General features: G+C 41.2%; 1 protein-coding gene across 2 annotated transcripts in view; it reads left to right on the forward strand.

The window, feature by feature from the left end:
• Prkdc (protein kinase, DNA-activated, catalytic subunit) overlaps nt 1–21,612 on the forward strand; it is a 234,571-nt gene that overhangs the window by 184,369 nt on the left and 28,590 nt on the right. For both annotated transcript variants that reach the window (XM_006997186.4, XM_076548362.1), the window contains 6 exons: nt 2,755–2,866; nt 6,142–6,331; nt 16,723–16,897; nt 18,818–19,011; nt 20,468–20,672; nt 21,320–21,465. In XM_006997186.4, the coding sequence (XP_006997248.1) occupies nt 2,755–2,866; nt 6,142–6,331; nt 16,723–16,897; nt 18,818–19,011; nt 20,468–20,672; nt 21,320–21,465 (1,022 nt within the window). The remainder of the gene's footprint in view (nt 1–2,754; nt 2,867–6,141; nt 6,332–16,722; nt 16,898–18,817; nt 19,012–20,467; nt 20,673–21,319; nt 21,466–21,612) is intronic.

A 21,612-nucleotide genomic window follows, 5' to 3' on the forward strand; every position in this document is an offset into this window, starting at 1 on the left:
TTACTGGCATCTTTTCATGCTGCTTGTCAGGGTGGCGGCTGGCAATGACTCCTTCTGCCTTCCTGTTCTTTTATTTCTCCTCTCTGTTAGTCCCACCTATACTTCCTGCCTAGCCACGGCCAATCAGGTTTTATTTATTGACCAATCAGAGCAACACATTTGCCATACAGACCATCCCAAACACCTGCACTCAGGCCCATGGTCCTAATCATCCTCTATGCGGACCTGCTGGGTAAAGCCACAAGGAACCCAAGAATGGGCTCCCACAGGACATACAGAACATCCCACAGCAGTATTATTTAGTTTTCTCCTAGGCCCATGGCCTATCTAGTCTCAAATTTGTGGTCACCAAGCATTGTCAGACATTGGTTCCATCTCACAGAGTGGGCCTTAAATCCAATCAGAGAGTGGTTGGTGACTCCCATGATGTTTATACCACTATTGCACCAGCATATCTCACAAACAGGTCACCAGTATAGGTCACAAAATGTGTATTTGGATTGGTGGTTACCCTTCTTCTCCAGTAGCGTACAGAGTTCCTTCCAGTACCTTGAACACCAGTCAGTGGTGATAAAATCTTTAGGTACCAGCTCAACTTCTCAGCATTTAATGAGATATGTAAGTAACAACAGGCCTTAACATTAGTTTGTGGAAAGCAACCAATGTCCTTAGCAATAACCTGACATATTTGAGGATTTTCATGGGGCTTCTTTGGCTAACTACTCAATTAGATGTAACCCATTCCTAGCACTGGAGCTTTCACTTTGTGGCAAAAGATATCTAGTTGGGCCATTGCCTCCCTGTTATTTGATGACTCCATTTAGATTTCTTTCATGCTGTTTTAAGAAGCTTTTACAGAATTAGGTTTCCATGTGACCCCACAAGTAGCCCTTAGTGTTCGTTGTCCCTCCCATGTTCCCTCCTTTACCCTCCCTTCCCCTCCCCCTCCCTGTTTGATGTCCCATTCCTGTCTGGGTCGCCCCAGCCCCCATCTACCCATAACTGTCTATTCTGTTCCCCTTCCTAGGGAGATCCTTCCCTCCCCCAGGCCCTTACTCTATATCTAACCTCTGTGGTTATATAGATTGTAGCCTGCTTATCAACGACTTAACAGCTAACTTCCAAATATAAGTAAATACATAGCATATTTGTCTTTCTGGGTCTGGGTTACTTTACTTGGGATGATTTTTTCCTAGCTTCATCCATTTACTGTGAATTTTATGATTTCATTTTTTTTAACAGCTGAATAATATTCCATTGTGTGAATGTACCACATTTTCTTTATCTGTTCATCCATTGACAGACATTAGGCTGTCTCCAATTTCTGGCTATTATGAATAGAGCAGCAATGAACATACTTGAGACAGTGTCTATATAGTGGGTTGTAGAGTCCCACATGTCACACCAAGATGCTGTGACAGACCCAATGCACATCTGGGATAACATCATCACAAATCGGTAGGATATGGTCTTACTGAGCCAAATGAGGATTCTTTTCCAGAATTGCCAGCATGGAGGGGCTTTGAAACCGAGGCTTATAAAAATGTGGTGTTTAGCATACCTCTCTCATCCTGGTCCCTTACGTCAGCTGTTCTAACAAAACATCATGTCTGCAGTGTTTTCTTCAGACTCACATTCCTTCTAAGAGGTCCTTGCCATCCACTGGCTGTGGTTGGTATATGCCCAAGAGTGGAATAGCTGAATCTTGAGGCAGATCAGTTCCCATCTTCCTGAAGAATTATCACTGATTTCCATAGTGGCTGTATAGGTTTGCACTCCCACCAGCACTGGAGGAGTGTTCCTCTTACTCCACATCCTCGCCAGCATGCACTGTCATTTGTTTTATTGACATTAGCCATTTTGTGTAAGATAAAATTTCAAAGTAGTTTTGACTTGCATTTATCTTATGACTAAGTATGTTGAACCATTTATGTTTCATCTTTTGAGAACTCTGTTTCATTCTGTACCCCATTTTTAAATTTTCTAACAACTTTATGAGATGTAGAGTTCTTCCCATTTTATGGTGTCCTATAAGTTAGCTAGATTGTATAAGGTGGTGCAGGTTAAGTTAAAGATGTGAACCCAGGATCATCTGAGCTAAACGTATTTCTAACTACTGCTTCCCAGCCATAGAAAGGCTTTTAACATTTGCAGTATGAGATTTCAAAATTGTGAGGGTTATTCTGAAACTGGATTGTTGTAGATATTAGACATGTGCCTGCATGATCCTAGGGCTGAGATGTGTGTTCTCATTAGATACAGTGATGAGTACCCAGTGTAAGTTGTCCATATCCACACTGTTAGTGAGGACTGAGTCACCTTGTTCCATTCAGATCACATTTGGCCTTCAAGAAAATGTACCATGTCATTATGAAAACATTTAGTTTTCAGTGCTTTTAGGTTTTTGGAGTTACAGATGAATGACTGTATACCTGTGAAGAAAATTAAAAGATTTGTATATGTTTACTTTCCCATTTTTTAAAAAATATTCTGATGTGATGGAGTTTACGTTTCATAATGTATTGCATTTGGTATGGTGGCATGTAATTCCTTTTGTGAATGAAAGACAGGGTGTTGGGTTTTTGGTTTGTTGTTTGTTTTTTAATTTGCTGATTTTTTTTAACTTGTTTTATTTTCAATTCTTGAAAAATAAGAAATTTGAGTTAGGTTTCTATTTACTAATTCTGATTCTACTCTGTAAGTTCTTCCTGTCATTCAGCTGTGGATATGATGAGTCTCTAATATTATTTCTAGGTGATTTATCATCTCCAGGTCCCCTTAAGAGACTTCTAAAAACCTGGACAAGCAGATACCCAGATGCTGTGACAGACCCAATGCACATCTGGGATGACATCATCACAAATCGGTAGGATATGGTCTTACTGAGCCAAATGAGGATTCTTTTCCAGAATTGCCAGCATGGAGGGTCTTTGAAACCAAGGCTTATAAAAATGTGGTGTTTAGAGTACCTCTCTCATCCTGGTCCCTTACGTCAGCTGTTATAACAAAACTTCATGTCTGCAGTGTTTTCTTCAGATTCACATTCCTTCTAAGAGGTCCTTGCTGTCCACTAGCTGTGGTTGCAACCACTGACAGTGATGTGGGCAACCCTGCATCTGCGCCTCTCTTACAGCAGACAGAGGGAACTGCTGGGTAATGATTCTGTATTGATCTGTTTTTAAAACTTGAGTTTTTACCAGTTGGCCTCTTGCTTCCTATTTCCCATGTATGGTTGTGTTTAGTTCCCCAGTTCTGAGTTCATGCTTTCATCCTGTCCAAACCTAACCCTGTGTTGTCTAGACGGTGATACTCACCCTATACTCAGGATAGGGGCCATGGAATCTAAAGTAGTCAATTACTTGTGAATTGCCCATAGCAAGCAATACTCAATGACTCTACCCTCAGTATTGTGTCCTATTTTTCATCTATTACCAAATTTTTTTTCATTTTACTTTTTTGGGGGGTTCTTTTTTTTTTTTCCCAAGACAGGGTTTCTCTATGTAGCTTCGCGCCTTTCCTAGAACTCGCTTTGTAGACCAGGCTGGCCTCGAACTCAGAGATCCACCTGCCTCTGCCTCCCGAGTGCTGGGATTAAAGGCGTGTGCCAGCACCACCCAGCGCATTTTACTTTTTATTATTGTCATGGTAGGAAACATGGCAGCATGCAGGCAGGCGATGTACTACCCCTAGCGAGGCTTCTGGTAACTGCCACGCCTACCTATGGGTAGTACTTCCAGGTCAAAGCTGGAACAGCTACCCTATACAAGGCATGGTGCTGTAGAGAATCTGAGAGTTCTACATCTTGATCCACTGGCAGTGAACTGGCTTGAGTTTCTGAGACCTCAAAGCCCACCCCCACTGTGACAAACTTCCTCCAGCAAGGCCACACCTCCTAATAGTGCCGCTTCCTGTGGGCCAATCTTTCAAACACATGAGTCTAGGTAGCCATCCCTATTCAAACCACCACACCATCCTTGGGAATTTTATTTTATATTTTGCATAGTTTCTATGCCCCACAGAGGTAGGCTGCAAGGGGCTTATAGTGCCATCCCAGAGTCAAAACCGTTGCTTCTGGGAAAGGCAGCTCTCTTTCAGGTCCTGCCATCCCCGGTGTGATACAACTCCCTATGGTGGTATTTTATTTGTACTGAAATGTGATTTTAATTGCATGTTAATAAATAAAGTTGCCTGGGGGTCAGAGCTATAAGAGCCATAGCAAGAGTGTGGCGGTGGTGGCGCATGCCTTTAATCCCAGCACTTGGTAGGCAGAGCTAGGTAGATCTCTGTGTGTTCAAGGATACAGCCAGCATTGGAGACACACGCCTTTAATCTCAATACCATAGAAGACCTGGATGTCTGTACAGACAAGCAGTGACGAGGCAGTCATGTGTTTGGGTTTATAACCAATGAGAAGGCAGAACAGAAAGACTATATAAAGACAAACACACAGGAAGTAGATCTCTTTCGGAGAGGTCTCTTGGCTTAAGAGGCTAGCAGCAGGCAGTAAGGCTCTTAGCTCTGATCTCTTGGCTTTCTTCTTTGCATTGGTTCTGTTTCTTATTTAATAAGACGGTTGGTTACATCTACAACTCTCTCTCTACTTCTGGCCCCTCTACTGCCTGAAGTTGGATTAACTCCTCCTCACCTAGGAGAGCCCATCTCACGTGTGCACCTGCCCATTTGCTTGTTTCTTGTCTACAATCATGATTTAAAGCAATGAAAGATTAAAAACAGTAGTAGCTTTTAGGAAGAGAGGCAGGACAAGCTGGCTTGGGGCCAGGAGCACTGAGTAGTATGGTAAGAATAGAAACAGATCCATGGCTGGAAAGGCTGGTATCTTGGGGTTTCCAGAAAAGGAAGGAAAGTATAGGTGGATAAGAGGCATGCTAGTTTGTTTGACTGTAATGTTTCTAAGAAAATTAAGAGAAAGCTAGTGTATTGGTACATACTTGTAGTCATAGTTACTGCCACTGAAGTGGAAAGATTACTTGAGCCTACAAGTTTAAGACCAGTCTGAATAAAGTAGCAAGACCCCAACTCTCTCAAAAACAAAGAAGAAAGATGAGGAGGAGGAAGAGGGTGGACAAGCCAAAAGAAGAGAAGAGAAGGAAATTAGACTTATATGAAAAACTGGAAGTTACTTGATCGTTGATTAAACTTGTATATTATGGCTTTTTGCCAGTGCTATTGATATTAACATAAAATAGATCACTTGAACAAAATCACATATGTCAAGTATAAATGTAATGTATGTTTATATAAATTTATATATAATTTTTAAATTTATATGGAATTGTATATAAATTACAATTTATATACATGGTAGTTTACACCTATAGTCCCAACGCTCAGGCAGCAGAAGCGATAAGATCTTGGCAGGTTTGATGCCAACCTAGTCTACATATCAAGTTCTTGACCAGCCAGGGCTACATATTAAGGCCCTGTCCTACAACCAAATTTAAAAATTTCCCAACTATAAAAATGATTATTTCTATTTGAGTGTTTAAAAAAAAAAATCCCCAAGGATGGAGAATAATGAAAAGATAATGTCTGCATATTCAGGGAAACCAAACTTGGGACAGATCTACTTTTAATTTTTCAGTGTTTTCTTTTTTCTAGGTAGACTCTCACTGTTGACACAGTGACCGAGTACTCAGTGTGAGCCAGGCTCACCTTTCCTCAGACTTGTGCAGATTCTTCTGCCTCCTCTTCAATGTTCTGAGATTACAGATACATACCACCATGTCCGTACTCATCAGATTGTTCACAACCTCTTCATTACTTTACATTGTCTCTGGGAATAAGACCTTAGATTACAGATACAGTGACTTTTGACCTAAGATACGGTGTCCTGCCTATTCCTTTAGAGAGAAACATTTAAATTTAAATGCTTTATTTTATCGAAATGAAGACACTGAATAAAATCTAGAAGTCTGTTAAAGTATCTTTGGTAATCTTTCAAGAGTGTACTTACTAAATGGGGAGAAATCTAATCCCTTTAGTGTATATTTACATTATATTACAAGTAAAACCTTAATACCTGTCCAGTTCTGTGGTGTGATGCTCTACAATCGCTTCTCAGACATCAGGGTGGCCTTCATGACTCTCACATTAAGGCTCACTTTTTCTTGTTTTATACAGCTGCTTCTTTCTCAGTAAAATAGAGGAGAGGCTGGCTGCTTCTTCAGGTGATTCCAGTATGAATGTGGATGAGGATGAAGATTCCATTGACAGGAGCGGAGTGCATGAGCCAGAGGAAGATGTTCGTTCCATGATCCAGAGCTGCAAGTTCGCTATGAAGATGAAGATGACCGAAAGCGCGGGGAAGCAGGTGCGTTCCCACCTGTGCTCCTCTGTGGCTCTCTGGGAGCTTCCTGAACTAACTCTTTTCTTATGTCTCCTCTAAAATAGGAACCTTAGAAATAACTGCTTGATCTACTTAGTCTCCTTATAAGGAAGTAATTCTGGATTCTAAGATATAGCTCAGTGGTAAGAACTCTTATCTACCAAGGTCCTGAGTTCCATATGCAACACTTAGAGAACAAAGTTTGAAGAAATACTATTCACAAAACCTCAAGTGTTTATTACAAAACTTTATTATTTGAAAATACTTATTTTCTGTTACTTAAAAAGCAATTAATGTAATACCAGATTTATATCATTTAGAAAAATGAATCCTGATGCTGGCAAATTTTTTAGGTTTAGTTTCTAGATGTTTTGCATTTGATAATAAGATCTTAAGTCTATCTTGCTTGAAAATTTTATATCTATTAAAATATGAATTATATTTGAATATATCAGCTTGTTATTTTAATACCCATTTATTAACTGCTATTATAAAACCTTATGGCCCTTAATCTAGTAGAAATAATTAACCATTCTATTTTATCAGTTTAAATGCTCAATTATACAATCTTTTCTTTGAGGTATATTAGGAGCAGCTTCAGAGTTGTAAAAGAAATTTATCAGTTTCAGTAATTAAGAAGTCATCTGGAAGACTAGCATTAGGCATATCTCAAGTACTTTCTGCAGTGGTCTGCTTCTCTCCCCCAGCTCTCTGCTCAAATTGCTTTTGTGTGTACATGCATATAGTAATCCTGGCAGTCCCAGGCTTGCCCTGGTAGTTGGAAATGGCTACAGACATATCACTGTTGTACTCCCACAACAAATCTTCCTGGACTGAAAGCACTTTTTCTTTGACCGTTTTCTTGGGGGGGGAGGGATCTTCTTTCCAAAAGCCTTCATCATTGTCTTCCAGGGATTCACTTGGCTCTGACTGCAGCAAGAAAGGCATATCCAAACTGACTAAGCTGCATTTGCTATGGAGAAGGCTAGAGTGCTAGTCCTCAAGGAACTAGCAGTAAACACTTCTTACTGCTGCTCAGCTTCTCCGCAGGAATGAGGAAGCTGAGAATGAACACATGATTGAGAGATCTTGTGAGGAACACAGAAATACCTGGAACTCTGTGTGACACCAGCTTTTCTTTTCTTTTCTCTTCTTTTTTTCCTTTTGTTTTTTTGAGACAGGGTTTCCCTATGTAGTTTTGGTGCCTGTCCTGTATCTCGTTCTTGTAGACCAGGCTGGCCTTGAACTCACAAAGATCCACCTGGCTCTGCCTCCCAAGTGCTGGGATTAAAGGTGTGCGCCACCACTGCCCAGCGACACCAGCTTTTCTTTAGCATTTTTAGACAGTAGATTTGCATGGAAATGATAGCTAGTAATACCAATAATATTAGGGATGGAGAGAAAAATCTTGCAGATGTAAGGATCACAGGAAACCTTCATTGTTTCATTTCATTATCTTGAAAGCTCTTTAGAAGCAGAGAATGTACAATTTGAGTTTTGATTATTTTCATCACCAAGCCTTCAGTATATACTGGAAGGTGTTTTGTGGAGCCAGCAGATGAATAATTATGGCATTAGTAATAAGAACTGAAGAACATGCTGTATGGTGGTGGCAAACATCCTAATCCCAGCACTCGGGAGGCAGAGGCAGGTGGATCTCTGAGTTTGAGTCTAGCCTACTAGTCTACAGAGTGAGTTCCAGTACAGCCAGAGTTACACAGAGAAGCCCTGTCTTGGAAAAAAACAAAAACAAAAACAAAAAACCCAAAACAACAACAAAAAGAACTGAAGGACTGTGGCACTGCGGGGGTGGGGCACTTCATTGTTGAGGAGACAGAGAAAGCTTCTGGAGATTATGTCTACTTAGGAACTAAAAACAGCAGTCACAACAGAATTTACATGACTTAAGATTTTAGTGGAGGTGGGAGTTGTACTGAGTAAAAGGTGAGTTCCTGCCCCTCACTTGTAAGGGGAAAGATGGTTTCTGTCCTTTGAGGACATTTTTAATGCCAGGAAACAGGACAGAAAGATAACATGAGATCCAGGAATAACCTCAGACTCTTAGTCTCTTGCATGGAATTTTGGTTCTACTAATCTATGAGTACCCCATAAGAAGCCTCCAGAACCAGGTGGTCAGCTATCTGTTTCAGGATAGCATGTGGTTGTAATGAGGAGAAACCTTTGAAGAAGAGCATAGAATTAGCAGTCTGCTGACTAGGATGCTGGTATGCCTAAGTTAGCAGGGTGGAGGTTAGAAAGGAAAAACAGGTCCTGGGCAGGACACTATTGCCTGGGATCTTACAGGAAGGTACCTCTGAGTCTTGTCCTGAAGGCAAAGAAAGAGCAGTTGGTGAGGAGCAGTGTCTAAGGAGCAGGTTACAAGAGCATAAGAGGAATGGGGGAACTGATAAGTCAGGAGAGGTTGAAGATAGGGAGAGGGATTGCTAAAGTGAGGTACCTTATGGAGGTTCACAATGCAGCTTCATAGCATGCATGGTCATCTGCTGAGAGTAGGAGGGGTACTCCAGAAGGAACTAAGGAAAGTTAGGAACTGTGAGAGAACACCTGGGGAGGACACTGGAGAGGCTTCAGAGTCATGATGGAAACCATGGTCCATATAACCTGCTGAGTTGTCTCCAAAGAATCTAATGGCACTGTGCCCCAGTGCAGGAGGAGAGCAAGTATGTGCATGAGTTAGCTGGAAATGGTAACATGGTTCATAGTGTAACATAAAGGCAGATGAGCTGAGTGTGTTATGAGAATGTGTTAGACATGGAAAGAAACAAAAGCAAGCATGCAGAGATGTAGTGTGGGAAAGTAGGTAGGTGGTTAGAACAGGAGGATGGCTTGACTTTAAGAACTTGGTGGTAAGGGCCTCTGGAGTAGGCTGAGGGTAATTGTCCCTCAAATTGTGAATGGAAAGACAACCACTGTCCTCCTAGCTCCATTCTAACAGAACAGGCACTTGAAGAAGAGTGGCATTCCAGTGCTAGGAACACATGGGTAGGGGACACTTGTAGAATGGACATTTGAATGGCAGAGTCTGCTGTTGACAGATTTAGGGTAAAGCATGATCCACACGGGTATGCAGAGGCTGGAGATTGTACCCAGAGGGGGTTGGAAGACATACCTGCTGATTACAGTTGAAAGTTGTAGACAAAGGAGGGAAAGGCAAAGAGACTTTCAACTAAATAAAGAGATAAAGTTTGCTTTGTCAAAATTTAAAACTTTTTGTGCCTCAAAGTATATGCTTAAGAAAGTGGAGAGATAATACATGTAATACAGGAAGATTTGCCAGTTATATATCTCATAAAGGTACAGTATTCCCCATCTATGAAGAATGTTTCATAGACAGGCATTGTAGTTCACACCTATAATCCCAGCAATGGAGGCTGAAGAAGGAGGATCCTGAGTCCAGGACCAGCCAGGTCAGTACAGAAAGCTTTCTGCCTCAAAACAAACTGAGGATGGAATTCAAATAGTGTGCTTGCCTGTCACTCATGAAACCCTAGGTTCTGACGTGCATGAATTCTCAGAACTGCATAAAGTTTGCATGGTGTGATACCAATACTCTAATGGAGGCAGGATCAAAAGTTCAATGTTACCTTCAACTACTTAGTGACTTCCAAACCAGTAGGGACTCTATCTGAATGAGAAAGGTAGAATAGTTTATAATTGAACAGGGTTGAGAGAGAGAAAAAGAGGAGGAGGGAGGGGGGCGGGGGGGGGGGGAGAGAGGGAGGGAGACTTTTAATTAAAATAGAAATATGTCATTTTCCCCCTTCCCTTTATCCCTCTAGCCCCTCAGGGGTACTCTTCTCCCAAAATATTACTTGCCTATAGTTCTTTGTCTAGGGGTGGACCTCATAAAACTACCCCCTTCCACATTAGTATGTCTATTGATATTGACATTGTTTCAGTCATGTTTTTGCAGCCATTTCTGGAAGAGACTTTCACAGCAGACTTCACACAGATTATATTGGCTCTATAATCTGTATGTCCCTTCTTTCAGAATGTTCCCTGAACTGTGTAGGATTTATGGTGTGTGTGTGTGTGTGTGTGTGTGTGTGTGTGTGTGTGTGTGTGTGTGTGTGTGTATTCATTGGTGCTAGACTTTCCCCTTCCATTGACCTCTGAGTTGTGTCCAGTTGTGGTTCTCTGTGATGGTCTCCATTTTCTGTAAAGAGAAGCTTCCTTGATGAGAGCTAACTATACATATTTGTGGGTATAAAGGTAAGATTTTGAATGTGGTAGGGAATTATGCTGGTCTAGCAAAGTGGCAGTACATTCTTTTCTGAGATACATCACCTCATTAGCTACCGGAAGTTGTTGAGGTTTACAGGACCAGGCATGCTCTCCTTCCCATTGAGTGGGCCTTAAGTCCTAGTAAACAGTAACCACCACCATGTGAGGATCACATACTGCACCTTTAAAGATACCTTGCCATACTGATCATTGTGGCTCATAGGGATCAGCTAAATAGAACTGTTGTTTCCCTCCCTTGGCAGTTTGCATAGTATTTTATGCTACTGTGGAAGATGGACTGAAGGAAGGAGTCTTTCAGGTCTCTTCCAGCTCAAACCACCTGAGTGTCCTAAGTGGACAGTGTCTTCAGTAAGAGGCTTACCTTCAACCTCTCAGAGGTAACCAAGGGCCACATCCATAGTATATATTGTTTTGTCAAACACTTGGACTACCCTGGTCAACCAATCAACAGGGGATTTCTTCTTCCTGGTACTGCAAATAAAAAAAATAATAATAACCCAGTTCCTTTTTTGTGTGTTTGTGTTCTTTTTTCCCCTTTTTTTATGGTGAATTTTTTTTTTTTTTTTTTTTTTTTTTTTTGGTTTTTCAAGACAGGGTTTCTCTGTGTAGCTTTGCGCCTTTCCTGGAACTCACTTGGTAGCCCAGGCTGGCCTTGAACTCACAGAGATCCGCCTGGCTCTGCCTCCTGCGTGCTGGGATTAAAGGCGTGCGCCACCACTGCTCGGCCGTGAATTTTTTTTAATTAAATTTTTTTCATTCATTTTACACACCAATCAAAGATCCCCCTCTTCCCTCCTCCCACCCTCCCAGCCTCCCCCTCCCACCCCACCCTCCACTCCTCCCCAAAAGAAGGCAGGGGCCTCCCATAGGGAGGCCCATCCAGTTGACGCAAGTCCAAGCCCTTCACTCTGCCTCAAGGCTGCGTAGTCCAAACCCTTCACCCTGCCTCAAGGCTGCATGAGGTGTCATATCATAGGTAGGGTGGCACCAGAAAGCCTCCTCATACACCAGGGATGGATTCTGATCCTACTGCCAGGGGGCCCCTCAAGTAGATCAAGCTACACAACTGTCTTTCCATGAGGAGGACTTAGTCCAGTCCCATGAAGGCTCCACAGCCATTGATCCAACTTTCATGAATTCCCACTAGTTTGGTTTGGTCATCGCTGCAGATTTCCCCATCATGATCCTCAGGCACTTGCTCATAGAATCCCTCTTTTCTCTCTTTGACTGGACTTCTGGAGCTCTGCCTGGTGTTTGGTTGTGGATCGCTGCATCTGCTTCCATCAGGTATTGGAGAAAAGCTCTGTGATGACAGTTAGGGTATTCACTGGTTTAATCACTGGGGTTCAGTTCAGGCACCCTCTCCACTATTGCTAGTAGTCCAAGCTGGGATCATCCTTAAGGATTCCTAGAAACTTCCCTAGCACTGGGTTTCTCTCTGTCCCCATAATATCGCCCTCTCTTATGGGATCTATTTCATTGCTTTCCTACTCCATCCCTGTTCCACCTCAACTATCCCATTCCCTTATGTTCTCATCCCCTATCCTCTACATTCCATAGCCTACCCTTTACCCCCTGTTTACTCATGGACACCTAATCTATTTCCTCTTACCAGGGCGATCCATGCTTCCCTCTTTGGGTCTTCCTTTTTAGGTAGCTTCTCTAGAATTGTGAGTTGTTGCCTGATTACCCTTTGCTTTATAGCTAGTATCCACTTATGAGTGGGTGCATACCATGTTTGTCCTTCTGAGTCTGCCTTACCTCACTCAGGATGATATTTTCTAGTTCCATCTATTTGCCTACAAATTTCATTAAGTCATTGTTTTTCTCTGCTGAGTAGTACTCCATTGTGTATATGTACCACATTTTCTTAATCCATTCTCCCGTTGATGGGCATCTAGGTTGTTTCGAGGTTAAATAATAATGCTGCTATGAACATAGTTGAGCATGTGTCCTTGTGGTATGATTGAGTATTCCTTGCGTATATGCCCAAGAGTGGTATAGCTGGGTCTAAAGGAAGAAGATTGATTCCCAATTTTCAGAGAAACCATACTGATTTCTATAGTGGTTGTACAAGTTTGCACTCCCACCAACAGTGTAGGAGTGTTTCCCTTGCTCCACATCCTCTCCAACATAAGCTGTCTGTGGTGCTTTTGATCTTAGCCATTCTGACAGGTGTAAGATGGTAACTCAGAGTCATTTTGATTTGCATTTCCCTGATGACTAAGGATGCTAAGCAATTCCTTAAATGTCTTTCAGCCATTTGAAATTCTTCCTTTGAGAATTCTCTATTTAGCTCTATAGCCCATTTTTTAATTGGATTGTGTGTTATTTTGATGTCTAGTTTCTTGAGTTCTTTATATATTTTGGAGATCAGCCTTCTGTCAGATGTGGGGTTGGTGAAAATCTTTTCCCATTCTGTAGGTTGTCGTTTTGTCTTATTTACTGTGTCCTTTGTCTTACAGAAGCTTCTCAGTTTCAGGAGGTCCCATTTATTAATTGTTGTTCTCAGTGTCTGTGCTACTGGTGTTATATTTAGGAAGTGGTCTATGCTAATGAGTTCAAGACTATTTCCTACTTTCTCTTCTATCGGGTTCAGTGTAACTGGTTTTATGTTGAGGTCTTTGATCCACTTGGACTTGAGTTTTGTGCATGGTGATAGATAGAGATCTACTTGCATTCTTCTAAATGTTGACATCCAGTTATGCCAGCACCATTTTTAAAGATGCTTTCTTTTTTCCATTGTACAGTTTTGGCTGCCTTGTCAAAATCAGGTGTTCCTAGGTGTGTGGGTTAGTGTCCTGGTCTTTATTTCGATTGCATTGGTCCACATGTAGGTTATGTTTGTATCTGTAGTTCCTGTTCTTTTACTCAGATTTTCCATTTCCAGCATCCCCTCGGTTTGTGTCTTTTTTCATTGTTTCTATTTCAATTTTCAGGTCTTGAAGTGTTTCCTTCACCTGTTTAATTGCTTTTTCATTGTTTTCTTGGCTTTCTTTAAGGGATTTATTGATTTCTTTTAATTGTTTGTTTGTCTTTTCCTCAATTTCTTTATGGGAATTTTTCATTTCCTCTTTAAAGGTCTCTATCATCTTCATAAAGTTATTTTTAAGGTTGCTTTCTTCTTCTTCTATATTGTGATGTTTAGGTATATATTTTTGCTATGTTCTCGTGATGCCCAATTGCTCTTTATGCTGTTATATGTATTTTTGCACTGACTTCTACCCATCTCTTCCTCCAATAAGGTCAGGAGGTGCCTGTGTCTGAGTGAGCTGCTATTGGTCCAGTCTGTGCTTGCTGTGTCTGTGTCTCAGTGGGCCCCTCTGGGTCCAATCTTAGCTCTTGGTCTAATTGGAGCTAGCAGATTCTGTATCTCAGGGAGCTGCTCTTGGTCCAATCCAAGCTAGCTGATTCTGTGACTCACGGAGCCACTCTTGGTCTTATCAGGGCTCTTGGTCCAGTCAGAGCTAGTGGATTCTGTATCTCATCAAGCCTCTCTTGGTCCAATGAGAACTGGCAGATTCTGTGTCTCAAGAAGCCTCGGGAGTCACTGGTGGATGGATATTGGGCTAGGGCATGGGTCTTATAGTTTGCAGGGTCCGATGGGGGGGGTTTTGTGGGGGAGCCTGGCTGACAGGAGTTTTCCCTGCTGGCCAGCAACTGGGGCAGAGTTGGGTGAGGGTTCCTGGGGACTGGCTGTGTCCCAGGGCCTGGGTCCTAGAGGCAAGACTCGGCCCTTTTTTGTTGTTATTTTTAATTTTTTTCTTTTGGGGATTATAATATAATTACATTATTTTACTCTTCTCTTTCCTTTCTCCAAACCTGCCTGTATACCCCTCCTTGTTCTTTTTCAAATCCATGGCTTTTTTCATTAATTGATGTTACATATGTACATGTTTGTATGTATGTGTGCATGTGTGCATGCATGTGTGTGTATTCCTAAATGTATAAGTACTATTCAGTCTGTATAGTACTTATATGTATGTTGTCAGCGCTGACCATTTGGTGTTAGATAACCAATTGGTGTGCTGTTCCCTAGGGGAGACTATTTCTTATGCTGTCAGCATTTCTTATTTGCCTTTGGTTCTTTGTATAGAGTTGAGCTCCCTGGGCTTTCCCCAGTCCATCTTATCATATCTGTTGGTTCTTGTTCAGTTCATATTTAGACATTCATGTTGAGAGACTTTATGAATGTAGCTTCTGACATTCCTAGGAGGTATGATCTCACAGCAAACTCTGTTTCTCTGTCTCTTACATTCTTTCTGCCCCCTCTTTCACAGTGATCCCCTAAACCTTACATACAGGTATTTTACTGTAGATGTATTCATTGGATTTGACTTTACAACTCTACATTTTGATTGGTTGTAGTTTTCAGTAATGGTCTCCCCCAGTTTTAAAATGGGCAAAGAATTTGGTAGACATTTCTCCAAACCAGGCATGCTGACACATATAATCCCAGCACTAGTGAGATGAAACCAGGAAAATAATGAATTTGAGGCCAGCCTGGACTATATACGATAACTACTTCAAAAAAACAAATGAAAATGGAATTGAGCTGCAGAGATGGCTCAGCATTTAAAGTGTGGGGATTCTTTTGCAGCATTTCCCAGAGCCCACAGCATGCAGGTCAGTACTGCCTATAACTCTAGCTCCAGGGTACCCAGTGTTCTTTTCTAGGCTCCATGGGGACATGCACATACATACAGAAGGACACATGGATAAAACTAAAATAATTTTCTAAATAGTTGAGGCATTTCTTCAAAGAAGGTATACAAATGGTCAATAAACACATAAAAAAGATTCTCAATGACATTAGAGCAGTGAGGTACCAGTCTACATCATTGCTGGGGGCAGGGGAGTGGGGATATGGAGAAATGTACATTGCAGGTAGGAATATAAACTGAAAAACAGAGCAGTTTAGCAATTTCAGAGTTGTCATATATGCTCCAGAAATTCCATTCCTAAACATACTCAAGAGAAGGGAGATCTAAAAGCCCACACAAAAATGTATAAACAGTTTTTCACAGCATTCAAGTTACCTGGAAAGGCAATACAAATAGCCATCAGTAGATGCATATTTAAAGAAAATATCATGTGTCTGTACTGTGGATCATTAATTGACCATAAAGAAGAATGAAGTGCTGACACACTACAACATAGATGAGCCTGTAAATGTACTGAATGAAAGAAGCCCTACAAAATCACTGCATTATTTTCTAATACCATTATTTTGAAATATCTAGGATAGGACTTAGAGAGACAGAAAATGTGTCCTGGCTGCCCCTAGCGAGGGAGACTGGATATGACTGCTAAAGAACAAAGAGTTTCTCTTTAGGCTGGTGAAAATGTTGTGAATTTAGATGTTTGGTGTAAATACTGTAAGTATTTTTAAATATGCTTAAAAGAAATGTTGAAACATTCTTTAAATGTATAATGTACACCATTCGTAAAGTGCTTATGGTATGAGCATAGAGTTAATCTTCCAGAACCCATGTAAAGAGATGCATACTAAGTCCTAGTGCTGAGAGATAGAGACAAGTGGATATCTAGGGTTCACTGACCGGTCAGCCTAGCCTACTTTGTAAGCTCCACACCAGTAAGGGATCCTGATCAAAAAACAAGGTGAACAGCACCTGAAAAATGACATCCAAGGTTGACCTGAAACCTCTGTACACATATGCACCCACATACACACAGAATATATATATGTGTGTGTGTATTATATACATTAATATAGATTGATATATGTTAATGTATATAATATTATATATATTAATGTACAGCTAAGGAAATGAATTGGCTGCTCTGCGGCATATTGTGTCATGTAGAAAGGGGAATAGGCCAGCTAAAAACATTTTTAAAGTAGTTTTCTGTAGTAGTCAGATGTAGACAGTACTTTACCTTCTCACACCTGATATATACATCACCTGGAACAGAAAGGGAGCAGTAACCTTAAAGAAAGGAGATGCAGTAAAGATTAAAAAAGACTAATTTTCTCAGACACAGACCATATCTCTGCCACAGAGCTACCAGAAGCACAAACTTGAGCCCTTTTGGCTAAATAATGAGAATTCCAAAACCTTTTCTTTCTTTTTCTTCTATTCACATAGAATAATTTCTCACTTGCCATGAAACTCCTGAAAGAGCTGCATAAAGATTCAAAAACGAGAGACACTTGGCGAGTTCAGTGGACTCAGAGTTACTGCCAGCTAAGCCACTGCCGGAGCTGCACCCAGAGCCCCCGGGAACAAGTTCTCACCGTGCTCAAAACCGTCACACTGTTGGGTAATTAGGCTGTTATTGTCCACATAGATTTGAGAATGCTATTTTATATTGTCTTCAAAAACTATTCTTTGTGCTGCTTCATCTGAGAGCTTCACTCTGCCTTATGAACATTATAGTTATCAGTAAAGAGTGCCACAGATTGACGTCATCTCCTTAGGAGAGCAGATCATCCAGCCCTAGGGACAGCATTCAGAGTTATGCTTACCTTTAAATTAAAATAGAAATTAAAACTATTTCTCTTCAATACTTAACTTCCTTAGTTTTTAGCCTCTAAGCATGAGAGAAGAAAAGCTTCTTTGGGCATATGTTGGATCTGACCCTCCTGCCATTCACCTCAGGGTAGGAAAGAGCACCACACAGGCTCTGTAAAGGCACCAAGAGAAGGACTATTTTCTCTACATGATCCCAGGAACAGAAAACATTCCTAGCACACATTTGTGGTAGCATAAACCTGTAGTTCCAGCACTGAGGAGGCCGAGGCAGGGTAATTGCCACAATTTTAAGACCAGCCAGTGTTATATAGGGAGACTGTCTCAAAAGAAAAGAAAAAGAAACAAAAGCAGGCAGAAAATGGTCCTAGGGTTTCTGGAATCATTATGCTGATATTAAGGCTATGAGTACAGTTGTCTGGCATGTTTGATGCTCTGGGTTTGCTTTCTAGTGGGCACACTACTGGGTGCTGCAGCTCAGAGTTCCTTGCCCAGCACCATGTGGTAAGAAGCAGAACTAGAATGCTTTTGTTTCATAAGCTATACACCATAGCATCAATTTAAAAATCTGTCCTGGGTTACTAATGCATATAAACAAATATGTTAGTAAGAGCCATTTTCTGTTCTTTGCAACATATAAAACTAGGAATTTGATAAAATATGGATGATACTAGAAAGAAAAGGTTATTCCTACTTTTAAACCTTAATTCTTCAGATTTCAATGTTTACTTTTAACAAAAAGCATTTTCAATTAGCAAGTTTAAGAATTTCTTTCATACCGATATGGGCAGAGGAAAGATAACCACCCACTCCCACCCAGCCATTAATGCCTGAGACAGGTGGAGGAGCTGGTCCTGGGGTCATAAGAGCAGGAGGGCTATCCCTGCCCCCCACCAGCTTCAGTGGCCTCTAAACCTCTCCTGAACAGCACAATAGAGCTGGCCCTGATGGTGTAGATGTGAAAGAGCCTCAGAACTGGCCCTACCCCTTGCTTATTGCTGGAAGAGGTAAATTAGCCAAAACAATGCTACAGAGCTCACCCTGGTGGTGAGGACAGGGCAGAACTGGCAGGTGGACCAACCTTGCAGCTGCCCAGGCCCATATCCAGGGTTGTAACTGGGCCCGCCCCAACATCCACCCCATCTGTGATCTGCTGGAGCATGTAAAGAGACCTGACTTGCAGACCCAAAGCTGCAGGATCTCCACAACAGGACATCCAAGAGGAGTCCCAGTGAGGGCCCAGCATTGATAGTGTAGCAGAAAGCAGAGGCCTCAAACCAGACCAATGACTCTTTGCAGTGAACACGTGTAAGTAAAGATGTGTGGACAAAGAGAGACTCACTGTGTCACACTGCAGATCCCATGATGAGATTTTTTAAGCCCCCCCCCCCCATTTTTTCCTTTTTTCTCTTAAATTTTGTTTTATTTTGAGAGGGTGCAGGGGCAGACAGTGGATGTGAAGGGATGGAGAAATGAATGGAATCCAGATACATGATGTAAAAAGACACATAAAATAAATTTTAAAAAGTTTGAAAAAAAAAGAAAATCTTTCATCAAAAAATGAAGACAAAAAAAAAGAAAAGAAAATGAAGCCAAGTTCTTGTACCTCTAAGATTGTTTTAGTTAATATCTTAATTTAAAAAAAAAACTTACTGTAAATTTCTTCTTTTAAAAAAAAATCATTTTTTTCTTTCCTTTTTTAATCCAACAGAAGAGAGTAATATGTCAAGCTACTTAAACAAAAATATTCAGGCTTCTTGTGACCAGAACATTCTTTTGGGTACAACTTTCAGGATCATGGCTGATGCTCTCCACAGGGAACCAGGCTGCCTGTCTGACCTGGAGGAGAGCAAGGCCAAATCAATCTTGGCACTTTCTGGGTCTAATGCAGAAAGCACAGAGAAGGTAAGAAAAAATGGAAGTGGGTCAGTCCTTGTGCTGTGTGTCTTTTATGTGCTGCCCTTGGGACAAAATGAAGGAGCAATGAGAAAGTGTTCTTCTGTGGATTTAAAATGTGGTGCAAGCCAAGCATTTGGGAGCTGCCATTAGGCACAGCCTAACCAAGACCTGGTTTTAAAAACACAGTTAAAATTAAATGATGGAAATAAAATGAAATGATTGGCAACTGTCACTTCAAGTTTCTTATGTGGAAAACTGACACAATCCATGTTATTTGACATAATCCTATTTGTTATTTGAATTATATCTTTTTTTGTTTTTTGTTTTGTTGGTTTTTAAGCCAGTGTCATATGTATACCAAGCATGTCTTAAACTTGCTGTGTAACCAAGGATGGATTTGAATTTCCTCTACTTCCCATGTGTTAGGATTAGAGGTGTGTGACACCGCACCCAGTTTATGTGGTATTGTGGACTTAACCCAGGGCTTCAGGAAAACTAAGCAAGCACTCTACCAACTGAGCTACATCCCAGCCCCTTGAATAATACAGGGGATTTGTTATTCTTTCGTTGTTGTTTTTTCTCCTACTATGTGATCCTGGCTATCCTGAAACTGATTATGTAGACCAGGTTGGCTTGGAATTTAGAACAATCCTTCCACTTCTGCATCCTGAATACTGGGATTACATGCCCAACTTAGTAATGCAAATCTTTAAAAGAAGCTTTTGTTGGAGTGGTGAGTAGTTCTCCCATGACTTTGTATATGAAATTTCATCACTAACCTCTGTTGAGATGGTCTCTCCACATCTGTAGGATGAAACAGCCATTCCTGCTTTTGTGCTTATTGCTGCCTTGCTTAGTTTGTGAGCAGTGGTGAGGTTGTTATTTCTTTTTGGTTTTCAGATAATTTTGTATTTTTAATAGTTAGCTTCTTCATCTTCTGTCATGCCTCAGTGCAATCATGTTGTCCTATCTTCTCCCTTTTCAATGTCACTGATATCTTTGCAGGACATGAGCATACAGCACCAGTTTTCATCAATTTTTTTAATCCCAGTGGAGTTCACAGTCCCTTAGACTGGCCCAATTCTGCATGGCTCATTGACTGACTGGCATGTTCTCTTTAGTTTGTCTGGTTGTTGTATGCTCCAGATTTTACTGGGACTACTTACTGCCTTGCATCCAGGGCACATGTGCATGCACAGGCAACACACACACACACACACACACACACACACACACACACACACACACACATACCACAGTTAATGTAGCTTTAATAATGTATATATTGCTTATTTTATTAAAAAAAAAAAAAAAGGGGGGTCTCACTGCTGACTAGGTGACATCAAACTATTGGGCCCCAGGGATTCCCTTGCCTCAGTTGGGACTGCACATACCACACTTAACTTCTCAGTGTTATTTCAAACCTATTTATTGATCTAGTCGTGCATCTTCCGAATTCCAGGTAATTTCAGGCCTGTACCAGAGAGCATTCCATCACTTCTCCAAGGCTGTGCAGTCAGCTGAAGAGGAAAACCAGCTTTCCTGCAGGGGCCATGAGGCTGCAACTGAGCAGGCCCGTGCTTATATGACACTGGTAGGTTTCTGTGACCAACAGCTCCGAAAGGTAGAAGAGAGTGCATCCAGTGCATCACAGGAGAGAAGTGGAGGTCAGTGTTCTATATGTAGCCTTGAAAAATGGATAGATTTTGATTTTGTGTGTGTGTGTGTGTGTGTGTGTGTGTGTGTGTGTGTTTCAAATGACAGATATTTTGCTTTGTTTGATCTTTAGAGATGATTGTATTTCCAAGCAACACAACTGCATTCGATAAAATCTGTTTGTTTATTGGCAGTTCTGGGGTTTCAACCAGGCTTGATAATGCTGGACAAGAACTGCACCATATAGCTAAGGCTCCATTCCTTAGCTTTCGAAAAGAGACAATGTCTCTCTGTGTAGCACAGGCCTGCCTTAAACTTACCATTCTGCTCTGACTGCCAGGTTGGCTTTGCAAGTGCAAGCCTTTGCACCTAACTCATTTGTTTCACGTCACTTATTTTACTTGCCATTTGTTACTGGTTCATGTGGTTTGCCTCTTGCTCTGGGAATAAAATCAGGAGCATCATCCAGCATGTGCTCTCAGTCCAGGATGAAAACTGCTTCCTGAAAGATTAGACAAATGTGTGTGACATTTCTTAACTGAAAGAAAAGTACTGGAGAGGGAACAGTGACAGACTAAAAAAAGCAGCCAAGAAAGGGAAATTAATTATTTGTCGCATTTATGGTTGTGTGCTAACTTTGCTGTCTTTGATTCTGTAGAACTGGAAGCATATCCAGCACTTGTGGTGGAGAAACTGTTGAGAGCATTAAAGTTAAACTCTTCCGAAGCCAGGCTGAAGTTTCCTAGACTACTTCAGATTATAGAGCAGTATTCAGAGGAGACCTTAAACTTAATGAAAAAAGAGGTTGGTATCCTTGAGAGTGGAAGAGAACTTTTCAGGAATTAAAGACACATGTTTACTTATATCCAGACTCAGTGTGTATAATACACATGTTCTGGCCTTTTTTTAAAACCTTGGTGTATGTACACATGCTACATCATGCATGTGGAA

This window comes from Peromyscus maniculatus, chromosome 12 (genome assembly GCF_049852395.1).
Source record: "Peromyscus maniculatus bairdii isolate BWxNUB_F1_BW_parent chromosome 12, HU_Pman_BW_mat_3.1, whole genome shotgun sequence".
Taxonomy (NCBI): domain Eukaryota; kingdom Metazoa; phylum Chordata; class Mammalia; order Rodentia; family Cricetidae; genus Peromyscus; species Peromyscus maniculatus.